This window comes from Periophthalmus magnuspinnatus, chromosome 13 (genome assembly GCF_009829125.3).
Source record: "Periophthalmus magnuspinnatus isolate fPerMag1 chromosome 13, fPerMag1.2.pri, whole genome shotgun sequence".
Lineage (NCBI taxonomy): Eukaryota > Metazoa > Chordata > Actinopteri > Gobiiformes > Gobiidae > Periophthalmus > Periophthalmus magnuspinnatus.
In genome coordinates, this window is record NC_047138.1 from 6,999,387 (window position 1) to 7,015,981 (window position 16,595).

General features: G+C 39.4%; 1 protein-coding gene across 1 annotated transcript; it reads left to right on the top strand.

Moving 5' to 3' along the window:
- The first annotated feature begins 480 nt into the window (after positions 1-480).
- On the top strand, positions 481-11,331 carry rpa1 (replication protein A1). The gene is made up of 17 exons (XM_033977257.2): positions 481-626; positions 828-875; positions 958-1,036; positions 1,127-1,235; positions 1,330-1,418; positions 1,526-1,621; positions 2,441-2,555; positions 2,628-2,730; positions 2,803-2,871; positions 3,139-3,331; positions 3,945-4,081; positions 4,484-4,632; positions 6,415-6,544; positions 9,315-9,491; positions 9,892-9,999; positions 10,546-10,632; positions 11,175-11,331. The coding sequence occupies exons 1-17, from the start codon at positions 600-602 to the stop codon at positions 11,274-11,276; spliced, it is 1,818 nt and encodes a 605-aa protein (XP_033833148.1). The 5' UTR covers positions 481-599; the 3' UTR covers positions 11,277-11,331.
- The last annotated feature ends 5,264 nt before the right edge of the window (positions 11,332-16,595 follow it).

Consider the following 16,595-nt stretch of genomic DNA (forward strand, 5'->3'; position numbering starts at 1 on the left):
AAACAGTGAACAATGGCAAGAGGCTTAAGCACCACATTACATTGCATTCATATGGCATGTGCAAGAATATTAAACAGATGTAAAACAAAAATAAATAAATAGAGTAGTACATTTTAAATTCCAAATTCTGTGCAAAGTGGTTTTGTTTTCAGGGCAATAGTTTAAAGAAATGATATAAGAGGACAAAAGGGATTTAAATACATCAGATGGAGAAGCTGTTTATTGGGAACTCTGATTTCTCCACATTTATCTTTCTAACTTGTGCTTTGTTTATTTGTGAGTTAATCGCTGCAGCTTCACGTTACGATTGGTCAAATCAATTCGCGGCGGGACACGGAGGACTGACCCCAAATCAGCTACAAAATGTGTAAAACTCGTACCTCATCGTGTAGAAGTCGCCCATGGTAACGGAAGATAACTGACCCCTGATCAGTGGGCGGGACCGGAAACAGGAAGCGCGCGTGCATCGTTTCGCGCGTTTGTCAAAGTGGTTGGCGCCAGTCGCACTAAACACTGAGTAGAGACAGCTGTAGGAGCGAGGAGCTTTTAGAGCGACTTTTCTTTAGTTTACCGATCATTTATACGATTCTAAAGCCATAATGAAGCTCTCAGAAGGCGCAATAGAGGTAAAGCAGTTTCTTATACACGAATTATTGTGATTTACGTGCTACAGTTGTGTTATTTTTGATGGAATTGTTCGTGTTGATCTGTGTTTGTTGAGAAAAGAAGCTTTAGTTGCCACACAAACTATTCAATATGTATTTCGGTAATGTAACTTTAAATGTATCAACTGTTTGTCAGACGTAGAGTTATCTTTTATTTTTTAGGCTTTAGCAAATGGACACCCAGTCAGCGACGTTGTGCTGCAGTTGGTGGTAAGTTAATTGTATACCATCTCGCTGACTAAATGCATTTAAATGGTAAGAATTATTGTAAATATTTGTTTTGTCTGGACAGAATATCCGTAAGATTGATGGGGGAAGTGGCCCCGCTCGTTTTAGGGCCATGATGAGTGATGGTCGTTACTCCATGACTTGTAAGTTTATGTTTCTCCATTGTTTTGAGGGTTTTGGTTTCCTTTATAAACTCATTTTTCTTGTATTACTTTTTTTGCTTGTGTCTGCAGCCTTTATGCTCTGCACCCAGTTGAACTACATGGCTGAGGACAATACACTGGCCCCACACTGCATCTGTTTGATCAAGCGGCATGTAACTAACATACTGAAGGATGGGAGGCAAGTTCTCAATTACCAGCTGTATTATTATAAACTGTTACTTTTCCATTTTCTAGAACAGCATTTTTCAATTTTGACCTATTTCTCTTTGCAGGCGAGTAGTTATTATTCTAGAAATACAAGTTTTAAAGCCAGCGGATCAAGTTGGTGGAAAGATTGGTGAGCCAGTTCCTTACACTGAAGGTAAAAACAAACATTTTATCAGTTTTAGTTTATTATTAATACCTGCTTACTGAGGAATGTCTAATTGTGGCTTAATTACTTTATTTACAATGGACACGTTTTTACAGGTCAGAAACCAGCAGCACAGCAGCCACCACAGTCAAATCCAGTCCCAGTCCCTCGCGCTCCACTCCAGCCCCAGAACAACAACAACAATAATGAAGGTGAGTGACATTATTGCATGTCACCAGCAGATGGTAGCATTCCACTACAAATTACAGAAGATGCCCTGCCATCATTCTGTCAACATGCCAACTTTTATATCATCTTATTTTATTTTTTATTAAGTAGAGGACAGATTCTGGACACACTACAAATTTATATGACTTTATAATGCCCCACTAGATGAGACTTATTTCTGCCTTTTCTCATAAGCTCCCCTCCCCTCCTCTGCAAATAACTTGCACCAGGAGAGACATGCGATCGGGCTGTCAGAGGGGATTTGCAGTCTCCACTGTGTGTCAGAGCAGGTTCTCCTCCTCTAATCTGTCACCAGGGAGTAGGACTTCTCAACAGCACTTTCCCCATCAGCATAGTTATTTAATCATTTCTCTCTTTTTGATCTCTGGGAGTAATTACCAGGAGTGCAGAGGTTGACACAAGTATGAGGCCTTAAGTGGACACTTTTGAACTGTAATTCTGTTGAGATGCACAAATCAATGTGTGCAGCACTTTTAAGCATCTTTCTTAAAGTCTGGCTCGGCTCTGCAAGTTCAGTTTGTCACACTTTGCTTCAGCTGTGAAGTGTGAGTCATCTTGCTTAAAGTCTGGTTTACGCATCCCTACAAAATGAGAAAAAGATGATAAAACTATTACCCTACCCTGGATGGAAGCATTACTTTAGGACGGCTCGCAAAAGTGGTGGTCATGGTCATAGTAGTGGCAGAGTTATTCTCTTCCATGCATGTACTGGTATATAATATGCCTGGCTGTGTTGCTTCTGCACACCATTAATCGCAGCATTTGTGTCTTCCCAAAATTAGCCAACAGAGGTTTCAATCGGGACATGGGAAAGAAGCCCCTATCCAACATGCCCAGCACCCCCGGGGGAGGCTCCAAAGTTGTACCCATTGCCAGTCTAAACCCCTACCAGTCAAAGTGAGTGCCGAGATCCTATTAAGTTTAATTTATTAAGGCTGCTGGTTAATAAAATTCTTGATGTACTTAAAGGTGGACCATTCGTGCTCGAGTTACTAATAAAAGTACAATTCGAACCTGGAGCAATTCTCGTGGTGATGGAAAACTGTTTTCTATGGAGATTGTGGACGAGAGTGTGAGTTTCCAAATGACATCAATTCATGTTTTTTTAATGTAATGGTATTTATAATTATTTCTTTTATTGTAGGGAGAAATAAGAGTCACTGGCTTCAACCAAGAAGTGGACAAGTTCTATGAGCTAATTGAAGCTGGCAAGGTGAGGCTTTTCCCAGTGATTGAGTTAGTCCTGGTTAGCTGAAGGCAGAACTGGCTGCACACTGATTTGTTAATGGCTGTCACTGGCTTTAATCAAAAGCACTGAGACGGTGAGTCATCTGGTACCACTGTAGCACACAATAAGCAGCTTATGCACAGCCAGTGCTGCTGATTCCCCCACTCTCTGAAGTCCTATCTTGTTTGCACCATTTCATTCAGGTAAATATTTCACTGATTAACACATGCTCTATCCAAATTTATGTTCTAGGTTTACTACTTCTCCAGAGCATCACTGAAGATTGCCAACAAACAGTACACATCTGTAAAGAACGATTATGAGATGACTCTTAACGGAGAGTCTTCTATCATCCCCTGTGAAGACAGCTGTGACGTGCCCATGGTGCAGTGTGACTTTGTCACCATCGGAGACTTAGAAATGAAAGAAAAGGATTCAATCTTGGGTAAGAAACTCAGACCTGAGCTTGTTGGTAATGAATGTGGTAGGATGTCTGAACGGCTTTTCTGGATAATTTCAAACAGAATTTGAAGATTTGATTCTTTGTTCATATAATGAAAATAAACCAAGACTTCTGTTTAAATATCAGATTGGAATAATATAAGTTGAGGACTGCTACAGTAATTAATAGGTTAATCTAAAGTTCTAATTATTAAAATATCACATCTTCTAATTTCCTTTTCTATTTAAAAACAGTCCAAACAAATGGTAATGTCCTGGTTCAAAATGAATCATTCAAATAAATACATTGTACCACCAGGGGGTGTCGCCCGTCCATCCTGTAAGATGGTGTGAAACCTACTTTCATTTCACTGCAGATGACAGTCACATGGGCAGACTTTTTATTTTTACTGGTAAATCTTTCCCTGGGATGTACACAGGCCCAAGCCATTAAATTTATGAATTCTGTTTGCTTTCAGACTTGATGCAGTTTCTGTACTGATATAAAATTGCAAAATAGGATTTATATAAACTTTTTTTTTTTTTTTACATAATAATTAAATGGTTTAGGAGCTGATCCTTTTTATTATACTACTATTTTCTCTCAATCTGTGCAGATGTGATTGGTGTGTGCAAGTCTGTTGAGGAGGTGACTCGCCTCACCACAAAAACAAACCGTGAAGTTTCCAAGCGCAACCTGAACCTGATGGACATGTCGGGGAAGGTGGTGACGGTCACTCTGTGGGGAGAGGAGGTGAGTATAAACATAACACAAGGGGCGTCATGGGAGAATCTGTTGTTTTTTTCAATACTATTTTAAAGATTTAAAATATCTGCTCTAGTATTCAGCTAGATTCCTCTTTTTTTGTGAATACACAGAAAAAAGTAAATGTTGTAATGGTTAAGTACTTATTTGGTTTTGCTTCTCCCTGTCTTGTCCTCTAACACCAGGTTCATTGTTGCCTTTGTTTGTTTATTGTACAACTCTGGTCCCAAAAGGGCTGCCACAGTTCACAAGAGTTTGTTAACAATGTCAAGTCCAAATAAGTCAGTGTTGACATTATTATCCTGTGTCTCTTAAGGCCTCACACTTTTTCGCATAGCTTTTTCTGTGTTGTCAAATCAGTTGAGTTTATTTGTACATTGTCCTCTACAGGCTGAAAAATTTGATGGCATTGGACAACCTGTTGTTGCGATCAAAGGGGCGAAGCTGTCCGACTTTGGGGGCAGGTCTCTCTCTGCGTCCTTCAGCAGCACCTTGATGATCAATCCGGACATCCCAGAGGCGTACAAGCTCCGAGGCTGGTAGGAAATCTTACACCACTGTATAGAAAATATCTCATTGTGAATGCTTTACATCCACATAAGTAAACATCTCTTAAGGATATAAAAGTCAGTTTCCATTACTCATGTTGTGAGAGTGCATGCTCTGATTCTCGTTATCAAGATTAACTTTTGCCCATTAGCAACATTGTGCAGCTCCTCGCCACGGCAATACATATAAATGGAAATCATTGTTAATCTGGGGAAATGCGTTTTACCTTCCTAATCGTCTTCCAAGATAAAATCAGGATCATTTCACTCTGTGTGAGCCAGGTCTTAAACAGGACAAGCCCTGACTCCAAAGCAGGACTGATCCAGATTCCAACATATATACAGCTGAGCCTAAAAGTGCAGTAGGACCAGAAGCCTTTGCACCAGTTTGAGAAGCACTGCATTAGAGCGTGGCCTCACTGGAGCTTTCGTCTTGTTCCTTTTGGACCCCGCAGTCTCTGTCCCCTTGTTGATAGCAGCACAGATGTCTGCTGTGATGAGAGCGGCATCTTGTATGCCACCTGGGAAGAATGGCAATTTATGCTTTAACAGTTGACTTGATCATGTGATTAAGTAATTTCCCTTTGTGGATCAGTAAAGTTAATCACTTGTGTAATAATATTTTGCTACAGAAGTTTGAGACTTGCCCAAATGAGCAGTCGGTCATTTGGTGGAGTATCGAAAACCTGGAGTCAACTCATCTTTTTTTCCACATTATTATTTTTTTTTTTTCAATTTTCCTCTTCACACCTTTCTAGTTTATGGTTTGAATCTGTTCTAATCAAAGTTTTTATAGCGCAAGAAATGGTCAGAGGCAGGCAGATGCCCTCCAATTTGGGCCTTGAGCTTTGGTTTTAGGTTTGCTCACTTGAATTCAGCGCAGGTTAGAATGTACTGAATGAAATCCATTTGATTAAACGGCTGTTTTTAAAATGTGTGTCTGATGGTGTAGCGCAGCAGCTCCCGACCTATTTAGGCTGATACCATTAAAATAACCAACCTGCAACCATCCTGGGACCCGCGCAGCAAAATTAAATTGACGTTTGTGATGATTTCAGTTTAAAAAAATCCAGATATGATTGCATTTCCTTGTGTTAATCTAAAATTTCACAGTAATGTGCTGTTATGAAGAAACATGTCATAATTTTAAAATGATCTTTTATAAGTCGTCTTGTGACTCCCAGCTCAGTGCCTCCCGACCCCTACTTTGGGAAGCACTGGTGTAGAGGGCTTATTTAGTCTTCCCCGTGCCTCTCTCAGCCGTGCGAGTTGATTCACATTTGAATCATTTACATTGATGAGACCACACTCACAGACTCAATTAAAACCCAGCTATTGTTCTTGCGAGAGCTGTTGCCACCAGAGAGCACTGTGACGTTTGAGGGAGGGACTCTGCCTTATTATTACACAAGGCTCAGTGAACAATAATGTGCAAATCTCCTGCCTATAAGAGCACACCACACTGCTCCTGTATCCACCTCCAACACGCCTGTTGTGCACAGCTGGACCCCTGGCAACCTGATTAATAAGTGCCATTGATCCTTTTAAATCTCTTCCACTTTCTCAGCTTCAGCCAGCTTTCTACATGTGCCACAAGTTTACTAATGGTCTTTAAGGTTTGTTTCTGCAGATTGTAATGCACATTTATCTTTTATCTTTTCTCCAATCTTGTGGATATTTGAAACTGCACTAATTACAGCCAAGTGATGTGATTATGCTTGTTTTGACTCCCAAATGCCTTTATCCTGTATATAAAACATTTTCTATCTCCAGGTATGACAAGGAGGGCCATGCCATGGATGCGCAGTCTCTGACAGAGGTGAAGGGTGGAGGAGGAGGAGGGAACACCAACTGGAAGTCTCTCTCAGATGTGAAGACTGAGCACCTGGGGCATGGGGAGAAGGTTGGTTTAATACAGCTCAATCTATAAGTTCATTCAACATTTGGTCAAATATTATGACAAATGGATCACCACTTTTATATCAAGTCTAAGCATTTCTACTAGAGTTTTGCAACAGTGAAGCATTTTACACAGATGTAGCACAAAAACAAGCTCTGGAGGGGGATATATTGGCTTCACTGCAGTAAAGTTCTAACTTTAAGCTCTCACCTTCTGTGCATCTTGTGACAAAGATCCTGTCTCTGCACCTCCTGATGTGTCTCACGCAGGGGGTCAAAGTTCAGCCCTTGCAGGACCTCTGACTAAACTGACGAACCTAATTGTCCCACATGCTACCTCTTAGTGTCACAGTCTCAGTTTAGGTGCTGCTCCCTGTCCCCTCTCTGACAGCGGGTGCCTCCTTGCTGTATGCTGGTCTGACACTGCGTTACTAAAGGCAGATGACAGAGGCAAAAATAGGTGCTCTGTCCTCTTTTCTGCAGCGCTCTGGTCAATCTCATCCTAATGAAAACTGCATTGACTTCATTCATTAAGAGTACGGAAAGGCAGAGGAGGTTGTGGAGCGTGTTTGTGCTAAATCAAAGCAGGTCATTAAACACTTCACTGGCAGCTCCTCAATGCTTTTCCATTTGTTACTGTCATTAAGGGCTTTTATACATCCAGGCTCCCTTAAATCCATGGTTCTGTTTTGGGAGTTGGCGCAGGTAGAGATCGGCAAATGATCAAAATCTAATATTGCGAATACTGGTTTGAAGGTACGAGAAATTTTAACAGCAAGTATATTTATAATGAATACTGCAAAAAAGGCTGATTAAAAGTGTACTCTTTTTGGAAGTTTATACTTTAAAAATTTGAAAAAATATATAAAGTGATATTTCTGTACTTTTAATGATATTTTCACATTTGTTCGAGTCTTGAACCTCAACTACATTGGCACATTTCTGCTGAATTGACTTAGTTTGTCATTGATGAAACTCATTACGTCTTTTTAGCATTGTTCGTTATCAAGATGCGCACAAAAATCAATCACCCCTGGGCGGAAGTTGACTGCTCGTTGTGTAGTCGTGCGGTGGTTAAAATTTGAGATATTTGGCTTTCATTGGACTACAAGGAGAATATGTTGTCAGACCAGCCATTTTTGTTAAATCATGGCAGCCACAGTAGAAGCAGTTTAATACTACTCTACACAAGCACTTGAAATCTGGCCCATTGTCCTCTGAGTATGAAGTTTTATATCATGTGGCTTTTAATGGTTAAATATGCAATTTCCCTATTAATTACAGCAAGACTCTCATTACCCATTGGTTTAGCCTTGAGCAGTTCCTCTGTTCATATAATTACATTAACATTATGCTTTCACTGATGGGTTGATCGCCAGTTGCTCACAGAACAGGTGCCTTCAGTTTTCAGGTGGGAATATCATGCACTGCCTACATGGGAATAAAATGTTGGCAAAGCTCTTAATATTTATTCCCAATGTAAACTTAAACTACATTTTCCCCAAATTTCTGATTTCTGCATTAAAATACCAGTAATGGCACATTTGAATCTTTCCAACAAGCCAGGTAAATGATGCAGATTAACGTAAGATTTGCAAGTACAGAGCCTCAACATTTTTGCATTGAGAGGACAGCAATAGTAGCATGGAGGACCTAAAATTACATAATTGGAAATGAATAAATGTTGGAATGTATTAAATTAAATGATGATAAATGCATGCATTTAGATATTAATGCATACATTCTGGGGACTAAAAAGCTAGAATATTATTTTTACATTTCAGTTTTTTTGAATTTATTTTTAAATATTTATATTTTATATTCTCATGTATTTCCACTTTTATTTACTGAGTTTATTTCCACTTTCATTTTCACATTTTTCCCACATTTATTCTTTGACTTTTCTTTGTCGGTTAAATGTAAATGAGTGGGTCGGCTGACTGATCGACAGAACGTTCAGCTCTTTCCTCCTGTTTATTTGGGAGACGACTACTTCAGATGCTACTACTACTATAAAGACTACTACTGTACTTAAAATACTGCTATTTCAATTACTGTTACTTCTGCAAATACTATTACTATTGCAAATACTGTAGTAATACTACTTCACTTATTCCCATTACTTCAAATACTAGTACAACAACTACTGGTATTTGCAGCAGCAGCGTCCCAAATAGAAGCAGCTGCCTGCAAGCCCAACGTACTGTCAGCCCTGCCCACTCATTTGCATTTAAATGACAAAGAAAAGTGGAAATAAATGAGTATGAGTAAAAATAAATACATATACAAATAAATTAAAAAATGGATACTTTAACACAGAAATATTAAAACAATAGTATTTTCACTTTTTAATCCCCAGGATGTATGCTTTAATGTTTAAATGCATTTATTTGTTTACATTTTTATTAATCATTCCAACATTTATTCTTGTATTTATTTTCAGTGATGGCATTTTTGGCCCTTCATATAGTAGTAGTGAGATGGACATACAAGGAAATGTTCCAAATTCCCCTTCAGCACTTGAACATTGAAAACATTCTCAGGAAAGATTTTTTTTTTTTTTTCTGTAGTGTTCACCTGTTTGTGACAGAGGCAGACTGCTCGATCGTCTGAATATGTATGAGATATTGGAGTAGATTACTGTTAACCTTAAGGGCATATTGTGATTTATTTTTATTTTTTTCCCTCCTGCTAATTGCAGTATTCACCTTCATATTTTCGTTCTTCTGCCTGTTTGGTGTTGTAATGATTTTCTTCTTCCCATTTGTCCAAAGGCGGATTACTACACCTGCATTGCAACTATAGTGTACTTGCGAAAGGAAAACTGCCTTTACCAAGCATGCCCAAGCCAAGACTGCAATAAGAAAGTGGTGGACCAGCAGAATGGCATGTTCCGCTGCGAAAAGTGTGACAAAGAGTTCCCCAACTTCAAGTATCGCCTCATCCTTTCTGTAAGTGACACCTATATTCAGCATTTCTGCTACGCCTGCACTCCACCGCCTGACAGTGGAGTTAGAGCATCGCCCAGGCTCGCACAATAAAATACAGTATAGTGCAGAGGATAAATTACAGAGGTTTCATTAGAAAGATATTGCCAAAAACCACTGTAATGTGATAAAGCCTATTCAGCATTTGCACAATAGTGGTCTGACTCCACAATGCTGCTTTTGCTTATTTAATTTGTAGCTGTTTCTATTGCCGCTCTATGCATTAGCAGCATTCTGGAACAAGGCTTTTGCTAAGCTGCGCTAAAGTATTTTAAAGTGTGATATTGGATACATCCAAGATACTTTAAAATGCTCGACTAAAGCATTTTGTGCATTGTTGTTCATTTGTTTGTCTTTGGTGCAGGCAAACATCGCAGACTATGGGGACAACCAGTGGGTGACTTGCTTCCAGGAAAGTGCAGAAGCCATTTTGGGCCAGAATTCGGCCTACCTAGGACAGCTCAAGGAATCGGTGAGAAAATACATTACTGCCTTTAGGAAATGACCTGAGCACAAGTCTTTATTTTAGTTTATTGTGGCCCCAAACCAGCACAACCAAAAAAGGTATTGATTTTTTAAAGAGCCCATATTATGTTGTTTTCTGATTATTTTTTTTAATGTTTCCGCATCAGAAACATACTCAGAGTTGTTTTGTTTCATTCACACGTTTATCACACAAACCCTACATATCTAGGTTCTTCTTTCAAACAGAAAACATTTCAGCCCTGGAATTGCCAATCTCTACCGAACAAAAGGTAAAAATTAGCTGTTAACTACAGCTTCATGACATCACAAGGTGGAACAGAGCATTTTGAGCTTTGACAATATAAGCAGACTAATAAAGGATTACTCAAATGTGTGACTGAAACAAAACAATTCCAGGTATGTCTTTGAGGAGGTAACATTTTAACATGGCTTAACTCTCAAGAGTAAATTTTTTTGTGTAATATAGGATCTTTTTAAAGTCATAATAAATTGTAATAAAACCGTTAAATGTTAATATTCCTATTGCTTTTAGAATGAAGCTGCCTTTGACGAAGTGTTTCAACAAGCCAACTTCAACACCTTTATCTTCCGCAGTAGAGTCAAGCTAGAAACATATAATGTAAGTAACAGTAACATTTGCAGACATATGGTTTAAAATGAATCATGTTTTTAAATAATTTTACCTACCAGTTGTTTGACAGTGACTTTACTAGAGTTGACAGTAATGACAGATTACACAGCTGTCCTTTGTGTGTGAGTGACAGGATAATGAGTTACCTGAGTGTTTTCACAAAGGGCACTGTCATAGCTTAGCTGGGGTCACATGTTCCGTTGGCCTCTGAGTACTCTTGGAGGAAGCCCATATAAGGCCTGATTGGACTGGAGTGTGAGCAGGAAGTGTGGATTTGTGCCAGAGGCTGTACCCGCATCGCCCACAGAAGAGGCCTCTGTGTGGGCTCACTTTTCTCTGCCACTGGCACCGCTGTGAGCATGCATTGGCTGCTAACGCCAGGCTCATGTTCTACCAGCACACCTGCAACTTGCCACTCAGTCTGTCTCTATTGTTTTTCATCAAAACTCATCTTTGTATCATGGCTACTGTTGATATTAGTCATGGTACGTTTTATTCACCTCAAGCTCCCTTTTTGTCTTTAAATGCAGGATGAGTCCAGGATCAAAGCCACTGTGATGGAAGTGAAGCCTGTGGATCACAAAGAGTACAGCAAGAGGTTGATTATGAACATCAGAAAACTTGCCAACTAGTAGTAGATGCCTTTTTGTTTTTGTTTTGTTGGCACTGTCATGTATTGTTTTTTTGCCAATAAATATTTTATATTTGTTTGTAATGTAAAATAGACTGTTTTGTGTTGTAGTTAGATTATTAAAAAAAAATTATAATCAAAGGTAATACACATTTGTTGGAGAAAGAGTGGGTTAATGAGCTAAGAAAGTCTGTCTAAATTGGTCCAGTTGTCCCAGAATGCTTTTTTTTTTTTTTTTTTTTTTTTTTTTTTTTTTTTTTAATGCAGCGGAACCAGCTTGTGTTCTATCCCAGTTATTGGACTGATCATCCTCTTCAGAACTGTCCACTTCTTTATTTTGTCTTTTCACTAAGTAACAAACAGTAGTACACATGCTAATATGCACGCTCTGTGGGAGGTGTAAACAGATACAAGGTCTATTTTGCAGCTGTGAATGGAGCACTGTAATGCTTTGAATAAAATGTTTGTAATTTAACACTTGTGTGGGCTCTTTACAGTCTAGATTAATGGTAAATGTGAGTAGTTGGGACGGGTAGTTTTTTTTAACTTATTTCTTTTGGCCCTACAGACATGAACACAGGTTTGCTCTTTATTCTCCTGCACTGACCTGAAGAAGTCTGCCTGTTACAGCTCCATATTGTGCGCAGACGCCAGTGGCAGCAACAGATAAATGACGTGCGGAGCGGCTGCTTGTGCTCCGCAGTGCGCTGACAAATGAGCGCGTGTAGTGTGTGTGTTTGTGAAGATGCATGCGTCTGGGCCGGTCCCTGCTCCAGAGGTGTTCACTTCTATGTGTCTGAGTCAGGACAGGTGCACTGCTTTGTTCTTTTCCTGTGATTCTGTGAGTGTTCTGCAGCGGCCCTGTGCTGGGACGTGTTGTCTAAATACTGGTCGTGTGAATGTGGCACTATCCTGCGCACAGCTGCGTTGGCGCGACAGTGAAGCGCTTTTGGCAGTGGCAGTCCTTTGTCTCCTGAAACGCACGGGCTGTCAAATGTCTGGCAGGTGGAGAGCAGATCGTTATAATAATGGTGCCAATTGAATAAGATAATTGTGCATTGTTTGTTTGAAGAAACCGATTGAATTGGTGAGTGTTTTTAGTCTCCTGCAATGTTTCATTATTATACTGTCAGTTATGTTTGTCCTGAATGTTTCACTGTGGGACTCTGAAGTTTATAGAACGTGATTCATTTTTTATGTGCCGCAGAACCCCCTATTATGTTGAAAAGCTATCAGGCAAGATATAGCCTGATTTAGTGATGGAGGACTGTCCAGTATAGGCCTTTATGGACCCAAGTACTCAAATTAAACATTTTATAACCACTTTTATAATTTACTATAGCTCAATGCATGCATCAATATAAGTGCAAGCCCAGACTTAAAATAGTTTTGTCCACTATCTCTATATGTTTCCTAATGTTTCTTCTGTGTCCTGGGTCCTCACCAGGGGCCTTTCTGAATTGTCCAGATCCTTATTACATTCAAGGCAGGAAAAAAAAGTAAGAGAAGAAACATCAAAGGTTGTGTGTGCCTGTGAAATTACTATTCCTACTGTGTCTCTTGAAATCAAAATAACTTTGAAGTTTTCTGATTTCCTTTTGTATACTGACATGTCCCGCTGTCCGCTGGTACAGGCTTCATCGTGTATGTGCAGGTGCTTGTATGCACTGTGACCTTGTCCACTTTCGCTCTAATTGGATGACCCCTTTCCTTTGAAAATGAACTGCTCATCAGTCGTGACATCATCTCCGAGTTCAGTCAAGTGTCAGGATAACGAGCGATTAGAGGAAAAAAGGGGGGACTGACAAAGCACTATGTGTCTTTTCTAATGGAGAGTACACCAGCTGCTTATCTCCATAGATATGTTACAACTTTGCCTAGACTCTTCAGTAATATGGCATTAAAATTATCTGTCTCCATGGAAACAATCTGGTCAGGTCTATGTAGAGGCGACCCCGCTCACTGTAAGAATGCATGTTATTAACAATAAATGCAAAGTAGATAAGTTCAATGATGGGAAACATTCTAGAGAAGGTCATGACATCTCCGTGGGGACAAGCAGGTGACACTTTCCACTGAAAAAGTTGCATAGTGCACCTTTAATATTGGTTAGAAGAGTCAAAAACATAATAGTGCCATTAGAAGCAGCTACTAGACTTATATCCTCTTAAAAACAGGTCATTGCCATTGTCCGTGCTCTATCCCTCTCCCAGGTCTTCTAACCATTTTACAGCTCAACTCTTCTCCCTAGTTTTAATAGTCCCTATGGTGTGGATTTGGACAGGCCTTTTAGTTATGTAACGAGACTCTGCAAGTGCTGCGTCTCTACCCCTTCATTACTGTTTTATTATTTTTCATATCTCTGCATGTGTTTTTGACCCTAAATAGTTTACGCCTGTGGAAGCTGCTTGAGAATTTACTAACATTTCTCCCACCCACATCTGCAATTTGGACTATTCCTTAGCAGAAAGAATTACTGTCTTTTTTTTTTTACATTTACATTGTCTGGAAACTGCTCCTCCACATTATCTGCTCAGTGCAATGGGAGTGTGAGTTGTAACTTGTGCATGCTGGCTTGTTTATTTGAATCGGTGCCAGGGTCTTGTTAAGAAAACAAAATGTGCCTGCCTTGGTGTTTCTCCCCAGGACACAGATTACATCTCCATGTCAAGTGGGCCCAGCTGTGGGGAAGAGCTGCCTTCAGGGAGCTCCGGGCCCCACTACAAGGCCAGACCCGACCTGATAATGGTGAGGCAGAGGCAGTGGCATCCTCCTCTCTCTCTGAAATATACTCATACGTACAGTAAGAATCATACTCTTTACCTGCTACTTTTCAGAGGTGAGTTTTCATCTGATTTTAAATGTAAATGCGGTGCTGTTTCTGTCCTTGTATTCCAGTCTGAATATGCATTGGAAAATAACTTTAGGCCCACATGGTTCTTCAGAGAAAACTTAAAAACTGCACGGTAGATTTTAATAAAACCGCTCAGAACTACAATTTATTCATTATATTAGGAAAATGTAACTCCCCGACTGTTTGATTTGACTGTTGAATACATTTTGAAAGAGATTTTGAATTCAGAATATCTCACTACTGTTAACTAGAATGTAATGGAAATGTTTGATTAAAGTGTAATTCACATTATACAATTGATTGATAACAGTTGACCGTGTGATTTACAGTGTTGCAGAGTCTTCTTACCATGGCGTCTCATTGTAGCATTTCTTTGTGGACAATTTAGATGTTAGACTTTGACGTAATCATGCAGATGTAGGAGTAAAGTCAGATCTTTTTTGATGGCTCCAATCCATTCACGGAGCAGAACCGAGCAGAGCAGCAACTGTGTGCCAGGAGGAAACAATACACCCTGAACGCAGCGGTGTTTAGTAGAAGGTCTCTTTGAACCACTCCTTACTGAAGCTGCAGAACACTGAAGTCATTGTTACGGGCTGCTGACGGCTTTCAGGTCTCAGGGACAGACTGTCAATGGAAGGATCAGGAAGGCCAAACCAGCACGATAACAGTACAGTACCTGATTCTGTGTATACCCCCACTCTATAGTTGCTTTATGATTACGCCTTGTACCCAATAATGTGACCGTGGTATAATTTACAGCTTCATATATACACATATTAAAACGCTTTTCTTGTGTTAACTCATATTGGCACAAATCTGGCACAGTTTTTCATATTTGTTCCGGCTCATCTGTGCTTTCTGGTCTTCTTCGGGCCAAACTATCAGGCAGAAGTAAAGTAGATAGCATCTAGTGGTGACGTGTGAGAATACAACAGGGATTACAGATGCTAGTTTTAATTTTAAGACTTTTTTGAATTAGTGTTTTAAGTTGAAAAATGTTTAACTTTAACTATATTGCAAATACAATCTTACAGTAGTAACACAACAGGATATTTACGTAATAATAGAAGTTTAAGTATGGTGCTTAAAGGTGCACTATGTAACTTTTCTTGTGAGCGGTCCACTTCCTGCTTTGTCTTCATATATGGCTTTAAACTTATCCATGGAGATTGTTCCGTATAAGTATGGTTTTACTTACCGGTACAGATTATATTTCTGTTCTGTGTAGCTTTAAGTAAAATAAGCAGTATTTATTTTTGAAGTAATTTCACAGTGAAAGTTGGGGCATGGGATACATACAGTAGCGACATTGGTGTACCTAATAAAGTGTCCAGCAAATGCATCATCCTCCCCCAGTCTCCAGCTGTCAGAGGGCTACAGCATGTTGCTCTCCCTGCTGCTGCTGAGGCGCTGGCATTAATTCAACACTTGGCCCACGGTCCTATTTGAAATCATTACATCTACGAGGCATAGCGCTGCAGCCTATAAAACAGCACATAAAACCTAACAGATGGGACGATGCTTTACAACAATCATTAATGACAAGGAAAAGATGCCAATGTTCACTGTTACTGTATGGAGTAATGATTGAAACAGGCCGTGCCAATTGTACAAGTCTGTTATGAAAAAGCTGCAGGCGGCATGTGCTTTTCTGTAGGACCGGAGATAACGGAGATGTGTGGGTGAGAGAGGCTCCTCCGGCCCATTGTAGCCTGAACTAGAATCTGTTTCTTTTTCCTAATTGAAGCACTTTGTCCAAGTGCTGACCTATGGAGGCTGCTGTGTTTGAAGTCTGTGAGTGTAGCTGTGGGGCTGAATGTAATCGTATTTTGTATTTGGACGTTTTTTTCACAACACAGGACACAATAATGCAGTTGAGGAAAATGCTACGTTTTGACTAGAGGTAGATATAAAAGTAGATATTGAGCAAATGAATAAATCGATTTCACCATAAGCTACATAATAATAATAATAATAATAATAATAATAATAATAATAATAATACATACTAGATTTGATTTGGATTTTAAATTAATCTACTAACAGTGCAGTGCATTTACACATAAATTCATAAATTCAAATTCAGTAGAGAGTACTTGGTAATGCACACCACAAATTTTTTCAAGAACACAAATTTATCTGCATCAAAGAAAGTGAACTAAACATCATTTCAGATTATTATTTTGGATACCCCTTTAAGATACACGAAAGAGTCCTTTGCTACAGTGATGCATTTACTACAGTATAACTCCAGTGCTGTGCTCTCGAGTTATTGTGAGGTATGCACCCTCAGAAAGAAAAGGTTTTGTCACGTTTTTGCTCCATGAATAAACAATATGGTGCAAAAGTTCACATTCAAGAGCTGAAAAAAGACACTGCAATCTCAACATGAAAACCAAACATAGCAAATCTCGGGTGTATGAGAGTCTGAATAAATCATAAGATCTTAAATTGTTTTATGGG

Excerpts from the sequence above, each read along its gene's own strand:
- rpa1 (XM_033977257.2), top strand. The coding sequence starts at position 600 with ATGAAGCTCTCAGAAGGCGCAATAGAG. Across the intron at positions 1,419-1,525 it reads GCCAGTTCCTTACACTGAAG|GTCAGAAACCAGCAGCACAG; the intron begins GTAAAAACAAAC and ends ACGTTTTTACAG. Across the intron at positions 3,332-3,944 it reads AGAAAAGGATTCAATCTTGG|ATGTGATTGGTGTGTGCAAG; the intron begins GTAAGAAACTCA and ends CAATCTGTGCAG.